General features: G+C 32.1%; 1 protein-coding gene across 1 annotated transcript; it reads left to right on the top strand.

Annotated features, from left to right (window-relative positions):
• The first annotated feature begins 6,034 nt into the window (after positions 1-6,034).
• LOC138318989 (MAD2L1-binding protein-like) lies at positions 6,035-11,755 on the top strand. The gene is made up of 2 exons (XM_069261861.1): positions 6,035-6,258; positions 8,695-11,755. The coding sequence occupies exons 1-2, from the start codon at positions 6,052-6,054 to the stop codon at positions 9,508-9,510; spliced, it is 1,023 nt and encodes a 340-aa protein (XP_069117962.1). The 5' UTR covers positions 6,035-6,051; the 3' UTR covers positions 9,511-11,755.
• Positions 11,756-12,087: the final 332 nt, after the last annotated feature.

The following is a 12,087-nucleotide window of genomic DNA, read 5'->3' as shown; positions in this document are numbered from 1 at the left end:
TCGGTGACTTCATTGAGCGGATTAACAATACGGATTATACTGATAGCCAAGCATAATTATTGGGCACTTTTTCTTTGAATCGAGTGACTTAGGCGCCTCGCCGGGTCGCCAGCGGTCGCCTGCTCTTGACGAATCGAGCATATTAATTTAACAGTACTAATTAAAATAGAAAATATATTCTACACGAAAACTTAGACATTGGTAGTCTATGAACCACGGCCGCTTATTATGACGTCATTATTATTGTGACATCACAATTGTCGTACCAGCTTTCACGGCTGTTCAAATGGCTGTTCCATCCTTGACGAATAACGAAAGATTTATTCATTATAGATACCAAAATCCTTTGGGGTCTCATCATTATATTGTAACCAAATGTAAATATATCTGTCCATTCGGTATTCATATGGGCTATGTTACATGCAAAAATACAGAATAGTGAACAGTGCCAGATGTTGATTATACAGTGATGAAACTGTTTCTATGGTAAAGAAGTTCTAGACAATCTAACGTTGAGCCGAGACTGGTTCTCAGATGCCGAGCTATGGATGCAAAAATTATTGCAAGCAGTACTATCATAATTTTATTTTCATTTGTATCCCTCTTAAAGTAGCTAGTCATGCAACATTCTCTTCTCGTCTAAAAAAACATTCCTATAGTTTCAATGACTGAAAAGTGCATTTTTATCATAACTCTTATTACATTTTTTTATGACCGGTTTATTAGAAAATTCGTTAACAGTGTAATGCTGCATAGCACAGTACATTTCATCACAGAATCTATCACATGATTCGCCTGATATCACGGAGGTTTCATGAAGACACAAATTCGTACACCGCATTTTTCTATTAGTGCGACTTTTTATGGCCTATTAAATAATGCGCTGGTTTTTTTTATTATTATTATTATCTATTCACTATTTTTACATGTGCATAAATCGGTTTTTACATATGTAAAGAATTCCGTAAAGAAGTTTCTATATTACCATTTTTCAAAATGGGTCTTATGGTAATGTAAATTGGTATTTATCTCCCTACGTTTTGAATAATTTTAATTATTGTCAAATATTTTTCAACCAATTAGTTGATTTGGTGGTTGATTGGGCCTAACGTTCTTTTAACAACCATGATCCCACATGTAAGACGTTTGTTGCCTGTATAAATGTATGTTTTGGGAAGTTGTTGTAAATTCGTATTGTGTCTTCATGTTATACTGAAAATTTTTCATTTTCTATAGTACTTTCCCACTAAAGCATGCCGTTTAACATTAAACCCACCAGGTACTATTGTACTGATAATGGACAAACAGTAGTTTCATTCTCTTAATGCTAAGCGCGTAGCAGCACAAAAGAAAACTATCACCTTTATAATAATAGCGTGCCTCGACCAGGAGACAGAAACCAAAGCTTTCTTGACGAGGCGAATGTAAACCTGAAGGCAATGGTGAGGTGGTGTCAAGGGAGACGTTGTGAAAAAAGATAAGATCCCCAAATTTAGCCTTCTTTTAAGATCACTTCTAACGCTTTATCTACAGTACGGGCATTTATTAATAATATATAATATTTATTGATACGTTTTTAAAGGCACTTGCTGTGAGACATTTATCATAGTTTTGCATTGAGTAACTTTTCTCTCCAACGCTAACCCTATTGATCAGATTGGAATAAAAATTTCATGCAGACCACCATAATATAGATCTAGTGTAAAACGATTGACATGGCTGTTGTCAGTGTGTTTTCGGGTTAGGTGTGTTTTCGGTGTCTTTTGGCTGTATGCTTATAATTCTCAGTCTCCTAAAGTATACAGATGTTCATACATAGACAATGAATTGCATATATTACAAACAGAGATGGTCATTTTTCAATGACATTAACTGTTATAAAACTATAGTCATAGATCTATATCAATATCTAGAAGATATTATCGAACAGTTTTTTTATGAATGGCAATGGATGAAATAAATGTCACAGTTTCTTGATTTTGGTATGTAGTCCGCTGACTTCCCGAATCCTGCAACAGGTATGAAATTCCAGTGCCAAATGGAAAAGAAAATATAGCCCAAACAAGTTTTATTTTGTTAAATTGCATGAGGTCAAAAATATGTTACAGTGATTTGATTTTTGTATGTCATTAACAACCTTACCAAGGTGAAACCATGCATCACATTATAAGTTCTAAATGCTATATAGTATTGGAGATGAAAAATCAAGTGGTTGAAAGACAGCTGACGAAACAACACGACATGCATGCCTTTGTCACTTGTTCGAAGTGGAGGACTATAAAAACAACGCTGTAAATAGTTTTTACTCTTGAATACTTCATAATAGAATTTTTTAAATCACAAAAGGATGTCCATATTAAAACGGATGTTGCCGAAAGCCATTTTTACATTCAATAACTTTCATGACGGCATTGACGCAATATTTAGGATTTTACGTCAATCACGTTTCAGAATATTACACTTAAATTAAACTTTTCTGCGGTGGTCAGAAAAATAAAGTAAATGATTGTGAAATTAACTTTATAAATGAAAATTGTTCATCAATTGAATTACGCATGATTACTATATTTTTACTAATGTACGCGGATGATTCTGTTTTGTTAGCCAAATCGCCAAGTGCCCTGCAATCATTGTTAGATGCATTGCAGAAGTACAATGATAAATGGAAGCTTACACATAATATTCAAAAAACGAAAATTATAATTTTTAGAAATGGTGGTCATGTTAGAGAAAATGAGAAATGGTTTTACAACAATAACGAAATCGAAATTGTAAATGAATTTAATTACCTTGGAATGCTGTTTAATTTCAATGGTAAATTTAATAAAACACAAAAGCACGCAGCCGAAAAGGAAGGAAGGCTTATTTCAGAATCATGAATAAAATATAAAAATAATTATTTCAATGCAGAGACATTATGCTCAGTTTTTGATACATACGTGGCTAGTGTTTTATGCTATGCTAGTGAAATATGGGGATATCACAAGGCACAAGATGTCGAGAGGGTACACTCGAACTTTTGCAAAAATATTTTAGGGGTAGGTAAAAAGACTTGTCATGATATGGTGTTTTGTGAACTAGGAAGATTATCATTACAAAATAAAAGAAAATTAAAAATTTTGAAATATTGGGTTAAAGTCAAAAACACTGAAAACTGCATTCTGAAAGCCTGTTACGAAAATAGACTGTCTAGCAACGACAATTGAATTGTAAATATAAAATTAGAATTAGATAGGTTAGGCTTAGGATACCTCTATAATAGTTATTTAGATGGGAAAACAATATACAAGATAATTGAAAACAAATTTTATCTTATATATTTTCAAGACCTGACAAGTGATATCAGTAATTCCTCTAGGGGTTTTTATATCAGCATTTAGTAGATAATTTTGATCTACAGTATTATCTTAAGAAACCTATTGAACAACGATATAAGAAGTGTATTTCTAGAATAAGAATGTCATCACATAATCTAAAAATTGAAAGCGGAAGATATATCAACACTCTAAGAGAAAATTGAACATGTACTTTTTGTAACAAAAACGAAGTGGAAGACGAGTTTCATTTTATATTAAGATGTCCATTTTATTCAGATATTCGGAAAAAATATATTAAACCATACAATAACTTTCATGACGGCATTGACGCAATACTTAGGATTTGACGTCAATTACGTTTCAGAATATTACACTTTAAACTTTTCTGCGGCGGTCGGAAAAATAAAGGTATAGACGCAAAAAAAAAAAAAAATAGGATTTTACATATCAGTTAATTTAAAGATAAATAGAAATTAAGTATATCTACGGTGGCCATTTTGAAAAACAAGATGGCTAACAACAACGTTTACCGATAACTAACGTTCATATTTGCATTCAGTTACCCTAAAAATATAGGATTAAAACAAAATTTGGGATTCTATATCAAACAATTATCAAGGTATTATATCTCGGCCATTTTGAAAACCAGGATGGCCGGAAACAGTACTAACGTTCACATATTTGGTTTATTTATTTTTACGTCCTATTAACAGCCAGGGTCATGTAAGGACGTGCCAGGTTTGTTGGTGGAGGAAAGCCGGAGTACCCGGAGAAAAACCACCGACCAGCGGTAAGTACCTGGCAACTGCCCCACATGGGATTCGAACCCGCATCCCAGAGGTGGAGGGCTTGTGGTAATATGTCGGGACATCTTAACCACTCGGCAACCGCGGCCCCAACGTTCACATATGTATTCAGGAACTTGAAAATATAGTTATTAAGGATGTATTCTTCTGAGGTTTCAGTCCCGTTGAAGTCTCGTTTCGACAAAGATCAAAGAAGTTATGAGATTTTCAAATATATTTTATCAATATCTGTAGCAAGTTGTCAGATGCAAATTTCGTCAAAAAATTACATTTCTATTTTCAGTAGATTTTTTTATACAGGGATTTTAATAAATGGCCCATTTGGCGGCCATTTTGAAATTGTGTCTTTTTTCCTCTTTGAGTAGAGCCATAGTTTAACCACTTTTTGCTGAAATTGTTTTTACTTAAATCATCACTGCACCAGCATTTTTAGCTGTATCGAGCTATTTTTTGCTGTTAATCTTTACTAGGTTAGTGGTTATTAAAATATTGAGCATTATTGCGTGAAGTGATACGCTTTTGTCACTTTATTTTTACATTTAATGGTAATTTGAGCACTTTTATTTTTTACTCTAAAATACTGAAAAATAACACATATTCAAATGGGGCAAAAAAGTAAGCACACTGACCCCCCATTTTTCTGCCTAATTTAAAAAGAATAACCCATTCCCTATTGATATGCAAAATATTACAGATGATCCACCGCCGACAGAGCATAAATGATACTCATCATTTCAACAATAATTCGAGTTTAATCGTGTATATGTATGTCTAATTAACACAAAACACAATATAAAATATTTTGTTTTGCTTTTGGTGAATGCGCAATCAGTAATTCATTCCATATAGGATATAGTGCCAGGGAATTTTTTCGGGATGCAATTAATTATTTTTTATATTTTAAACTTTAAGTAAAATTAGAAGCTCAAACTTTTCAATGATGGTAATGGTATGAAGTAAGTAACTTTTGTAACTGAAGAAAAATACCAGATCGTCTGCTCCTGTTTTTGATAGTGAAAAAATACCATTTGTCAGCGGTGGATCACCTTTAACAAAAGTTTAATACCACAACTATTTCCATAAAGGAAAATGGTTTATTTTGTAGCTCAAAATTAAGGGGTAGGGGTAGCATATGTTGTTATTCTGAGAAAAAATATGAGTCTTATTAATCAAAACTTGTATATTTTTAAAGAAGACTACAGGAAAATAAATTCTTCAAACTTCCATACATATCAAACATCTCATTAGGAAATTATGGCTTTAAACTCTTGTGTATATGGTCAAAACGGCAAAATTTCCATAAAATCCAATATTTTGTCAACAAGGTGTCTTTGAGTGACAAAAGCTCAAAATCGAGCACACGAACATATGTTTTTCTTCCATTTTCTTGTATGGTATGAACTCCTATTTCCAAAAATCTATATGAGAAAAAAAAGTTTAAAACAAGAAAATTTTGACTTCTCAGAGGTGTACATCCTTAAAACAACATTATGATTAAATATCGATTCGTTTTCAGGATACTATTCTATGTTCTATACAATATAAGTTTTCAAGATAGGCCAATTAGGCCTAGAATTCCTAAACATTTCTATGTCGGCCATTTTGAAAAATAAGATGACCTACAGCTTTTACAAATTACTAAATGCTCATATTTGCATTCAGTAGCCCTGAAAATATGGTATATAACAAAACAGAATCTTATATCATTTAGTTTTCAAGATATTAGACTTTAGTGGCCTAGGCACAGGGCCATGTATAGTCTCTATATGAAAAAATAGCCAGAAATACATATAATTTATATGTATTTCTGGCTATTTTTTTCTTATAGAGACTATACATGGCCCTCATGTGGCCTAGGCGTAAAAAGACATGCATCATCTAACATTAGAGTGATCTCCCTTTACCGGTTGTAAGTGGGAAATTTGAAGATGGCGAAGCGTAAGGGGAAAGACGATGACATGTTGTCATGTACTTTCGTTTTTGACGGTACACTGCAATCAAGAGTGCGGGGATCTTTGGTTATAGAGTTGATCAAGTATCTACTTTACGAACGACAACAAATCCCTCTGCCTGTTGACTACGTGAAACAGGAACTGAAAAAATTATCGGAAAGTAATTCTGAAAACGATCAACAGGTGCTCTATTTAAATACATGTCTTCTAAACAATTAAAGTGTAGAGTCAATTGTATGATTTGTATTGTATGATTTGTATTGTATGATTTGTATTGTATGATTTGTATTTACATTTTGAACTTTATTATAAGTCTACACGTAAACGTGCATGCATCCTTTTGAAACGAAAAGAAACTCGAGATTTTGTGACAATAGTAATTTCATAATATAAGAAACGAATGTGTTAATTTTCATGCACTGTAATTATGTGATTAGTTTGTGCATGTATAGTGTAACAATTTAATTGAAGCAATGACGTATAGTTGGAGCGGATTTAGATTTAATTCCAATAAGTAAAGGGAGATTATCCTTATAAAATTTGTCATATCTTACCATTAAATATGGAAACGTCATTTTTTTCCATTGGATTCAGTGATTTTTTCGATTTCTTTTTACATTTTTATTTATTTATTATTTTTGTATTGAGATTTGCCATCTAATAGCAAACAAATTGAGTTAAAATAAAAAAAAATCTAAAGTTAATTTTGATAGCAACAGAGTCAGATCTGTATATATTTTTTTGCAAAGTCAAGATGTCATTTTTTGAAGATGAAGTTAGTGATGGGATTCGGTTTCATTTTCATAATCGATAATTGGAATGTTTAAATCTATCGATTATAATCAGTTTAAATAATAGCTCTAATTGAAACACTATTCCAAGATTATTGTGATGTAAATTGTATTTAAATATGTTTATAATTTAATCTTACACAATGTATCAAAATTTATAATTGAATCAAATCGACTCATGTAAACTTTCTTTACATCTTGATTATATATATATATTAATGATTTACAATGTATTTAAGTTCATACCCTATAAAAAAGTAAAAGGGCTATACACAATCTATTTTCTCACTTCAATAGTAATGAAAAGGGCTTATATACTATTTCCATTTGTATGTGTGTAGGCATCCTCGATACTCCAGGGCTTCTGATCACTTACAATCTCTGCACCCCTGGACTATCTCATAGTAAAACTGGAAGCAACAGTATAGAACAGGTAATTTAGTAATTTGATGCACATCAAAAGAGCCGTATAACAGTACACTGTGGTTGACTGTGTGGCTTTGATGTTTGGTGTCGTTCTCTCTGCAGTCTTCAAAGGAAATCTTTGCTAGCCTGTGATTGGTCAAATGTTTTCCGCTGAGCTGCCTTCAATTTCACTATGAGATAGTCCAGGGGTGTAGAGATCGTAAGTGATCGGAAGCCCGGGAGTATCAAGGATGGTGTGTAGGTTGCAAGAGGTGAATGTATAAGTAAATGTATGATATATATTAAGTAGTCTGAAGTCAGCATGTATTTATAGTAATATATACATGATTATATATGATGATATATTATGGTAATTAACTTACATATGTATGTATTGTTGCTAGAGGTGGAAGTATATAGTATGAAAGGAGTATGTGTGCTTGTTTATTTTGATCAATTTCCTAGTATGAAACCTTAATTTGATATTAAACTATCAACAGGTATTTTTAGAAATTTACTGTAGATATATTTACAATATACTTATAGAAAAAAATTGTCTAAATCTAAGTTAATTGTTCATAATTTACCGGGTAATAATAATATTATAATGTATACCATTGTACCGGATTCAGGAAAGGATCAATATAGGCACTACCTGCCTGTTATACTATCTTTTTGTTGATCAATAAAATATTTTGACTTGAATTGTATAAATATGTTTATAAACTGGTGAGAAATAACTACAATATCACTTGAATCAAAAGGTAATAGCTAGTGTGGTAAGAAAGCATGTCCACTGCAACGGATGAATGTGTCCTGATGGATACTGTACTGTATGGGAACAATGTATGTGGGTAATGAAAATAGGCTAATTATTCAGTTGAATTATGATAAACAAAATCTAAAGATTTAGGATGACTTTAAAAAAAATTCTGATTAACTGGTTTTACAATTTCTTAATCCATGATAGGTTTAATTTTTTTTTGATAATCTGCCTATAACTAGACGTTTTCTGTGTATATGCATCTTGAAAACTTAATCACAGAAAAAAAATATTTGAATTGAAAAGAAATTTCAGAATGTTTCCATTTTTATCAGGTTTTTTTTTTTCATTGAATGGCAAACCCCATTAAAATCAAAGTTTCAAAAAAGGTGAAAAAGCCCTGAATGCATTAGGAAAAATTATGTTGTTTCCTTAGAACTGAATATATGTTACAGTAAATATGTATGGTATGGTAATGTACTACCACAAAGTCCTCGTATTGAAGAAACAAAATGCTTTATTTCAAATCTAATGATTTAAACAGACAATTAAAGTTGACTCTTTCATTAGTCTTTGTCATCCAATTTGTTTTTACAAAATGTGTATTGTCACAAACTTTTTTATATTAATTAATGTTGGAACCACTGTTTATCTTTGTAGAATGGTGCAAAAAAAATCAAAACTCGACAATTGAACAAATTAGAGTTAAAAAGAGCCACAAATACAGTGAAGAATTTAGATGAGCTATCATCACGAGTACTGCAGGTTTTCGAAGTGTGTCCAGAGATCCAGCAGGTTGTACTGATGTTTGGTGGCACATCTGTCAGTCCAAAGGAATCCTATCTGGTAAATCTACCTGGGATCAACCCGGAGGCTGAAGGCCTGGCCCTAAAGACTTGTGTTAAGTCCCTATACAGGCAGCTTGTTTCACAAGACATAATGGGAAGCTCCAAGCAAATTGGACCCACATGTTTGAGGGTATTACTGCGTGCCCCTAGGGAGTCAGGAATAGAATGGTTTCTCCCCAAACCAACATTCAGGGTACCAACAAGGGGAAAGAAATATGTGATGAATATTTGTGGGAAACACACCCACAATCATTACAGTCACAATATCACAAAGGATGAATATGAGATAGAAATATCCGGGATTGAACCATTGGAGTGTTCTGGTATGAGTGCTGCTCAAGATGATGGTGCTGACAATACTCTGTCATCCTTTTCAACTAAATGGCTTCATGACAGCACAGACAGTTATAACAATCAGTCAAAGGAGAGTGTGTTAATGAGCTGTACAACTGACATGATAACGCAGAGTGTCGAAAACATGCAGTTTAATGATGTTACTATAGACCAAGATGAAGCTGTATTCATGCTAAACGAAGAGCAATATATGTGGTTCCAGGCACCACTTGTGGTGAAAGGATATAAAGACAGGACTTCAAGGCAGGCCTCAATGACTGATGGTTTGATGTAACCACTGATGATAGTTAAGCAGAGTAATAAAAACATGATTACTACAACACAAATTATGTCATATATGATATTATTATTATCTGGGTTGCATGTGTAACGAAAATGTAAGAAAAAAGAAGATAATACATCAAAATGCTGTTCTTTATATTAAGTACCAGCTAGTGTTGTGAAGATTTCTGTGTTAAGGAGATAACAATTTAATATAAAACTAATACCCTCAACACTGGTAAATAATAATTTAGAGGTTATATTCTACAATAAATAGGCTCTGGATCCATGACTATTGAATGATGATTTTGATACAACAATTATATACAGTATTTTGTATTTGACTGATTAAAAAAAATTAAATGATTGCATTCTCAATTGGAAATGATCATGTATTTTCCAAATTGGTTGCTACATTTCCCATTGGAGACTTACAGATATAAAATTATTAAAAACCACAAAAGAATATCATAAATACTGCCAAATAGGTATAAAGGATTTCTTATGAGAAAAAATGGAATTACAGTATACTGCCTTATAAGATTCACAGTTTCACCATTTCAAAGGGTCCTGTTTTTCAAACTAGTTGAGAATAAGAATAGGCCCTGACATTTAGTTTGTTTAGGTCATGGTTGTCTGATGTTCTAGCACTAATGACCCCCGACCCTTCTAGCCCCCAACTCTTGACTGTGAGGTTGAGCTTAATAAACTTTGGTTTTAAGTACGTCAATATGGTCCCATCAACATTGATAAACATGCAGTTGTTTGCTTCTCTAGCTATATGTAAATTTCAGCTGTAATACTTGTTGGTTCATATAACTTATAAGATAGTATAATAATATAATATCAAATGTTTGGTGTATTCTTAAAGATATATGCTCCACCTTTGACCAATGGTATTTTTTTCTCTATCAACAACAGGAGCAGACAAATTAGTATTTTTCTTCAGTTACAAAAGTAACTTACTTTACACCATCACCACCATTGAAAAGTTTGAGCTTTTAATTTTAGTTAAAGATAAAAATATTAGAAATAATTAATTGCATCCTGAAAAAAAATCCATGGCACTATGTCCTATATGAAATTAAGTTCTGACTGCACATGCACCAAAAGCAGAATAAATAATTTGACATAATTTTTTTGTGTTAATTAGTCATATATGTATAATTTTAATTGTATTTAAGGATTAACTTGAATAGATTTTTTATGTTATGGAGATATAACACAAATATCTGAGTGCACTCTAAATAAACCGTGAAGCAGTCTATGATGAGGGTACACTCAGATTTTTGTGTTATACCTCCATAACATAAAAATCTATTCAAGTTAATCCTTATAATTCAATTTACTAAAGCCAATCTCTTCAATATTAAAAATTCATTTTGGGACTCTTTTGTCTATGAAATCATTACGCTGTCATCTCAGCCAATCAGAAGCAGCGTTGCCATTTTTTCCTTTATGGGCTGATAAAGTAAATTTTTAAGCCAATGAAAATGCTCGTAACAAGCAAAATTGAATTATATACAATTAAACACCAATTATTGTTCAATGCTGAGTATCATTTATACTCTGTAAGCTGTGGAGCATCTTTAAAGGTTACCAGTATTTAAGACATTTTGACACAAGCAGCTTTATGAAATGGTTAACGTTTGTTTTAGCATTTGTTGTAAATTTCCAAAACAATTAAATAAAACCATAACAATATTAACAACCTGTATAGCAAGTTGCATTTGCAGATAGAGTTATGTAATTTGTATTAAAGCCCCTCAATGAGGACACTTCTTGATAAATCATTTTCAATGTGGCAATTTTTAATGGCTCAAATTATACCCGATAGATATCTTTTTGATTCGATCATATTTTCAGGGCATGCTTATGACCATGTTTTTTACCCTCCAATTTAATTTGAATGTATTGATTATTCATTCATTACAGCTATTTATACTAACAAAAAATTCAAACATTAATGTCTTTTTCATATTAATATTTTTTGTTGTGAATATTTTAAAATATGTATTTAAGTAAATGTTTACATGTATTTTATAATAAAACTATTTATTGGGCAAAGAAGTAATTCCAATAGTGTGAACAAAAATGTCAAATTTTTATCAACATGTATTTAGATTGATGCATAAGCTTATCACTAAATCTTGATGATTTCATTTCACAATTATTTTATTTTATTGATAAAAATGAACATGTATGCGAATATGTAAAAGGCAAAGCATATTTTTATTTAATTTAATAAATGTCACAAAGATGCAATTAAGATTGATAGTTTTTTGTACTTATATATATATATATATATATATGCTTATATAGATCTCTGTGGTGGCCGAGTGGTTAAGATGTCCCGACATATTACCACAAGCCCTCCACCTCTGGGATGCGGGTTCGAATCCCATGTGGGGCAGTTGCCAGGTACTGACCGCTGTCGGTGGTTTTTCTCCGGGTACTCCGGCTTTCCCCCACCAACAAACCTGGCACGTCCTTACATGACCCTGGCTGTTAATAGGACGTTAAACTAAACAAACCTAACCAAACCAAAGATCTATGGAAGTGCAGTTAAATATTATATGTACATGTATAA

Source organism: Argopecten irradians, chromosome 3 (assembly GCF_041381155.1).
Source record: "Argopecten irradians isolate NY chromosome 3, Ai_NY, whole genome shotgun sequence".
In the NCBI taxonomy this organism is placed as follows: domain Eukaryota; kingdom Metazoa; phylum Mollusca; class Bivalvia; order Pectinida; family Pectinidae; genus Argopecten; species Argopecten irradians.
This window is presented reverse-complemented; position numbering and strand designations above follow the sequence as displayed.

Excerpts from the sequence above, each read along its gene's own strand:
- LOC138318989 (XM_069261861.1), top strand. The coding sequence starts at position 6,052 with ATGGCGAAGCGTAAGGGGAAAGACGATGACATGTTGTCATGTACTTTC. Across the intron at positions 6,259-8,694 it reads ATTCTGAAAACGATCAACAG|AATGGTGCAAAAAAAATCAA; the intron begins GTGCTCTATTTA and ends TTATCTTTGTAG.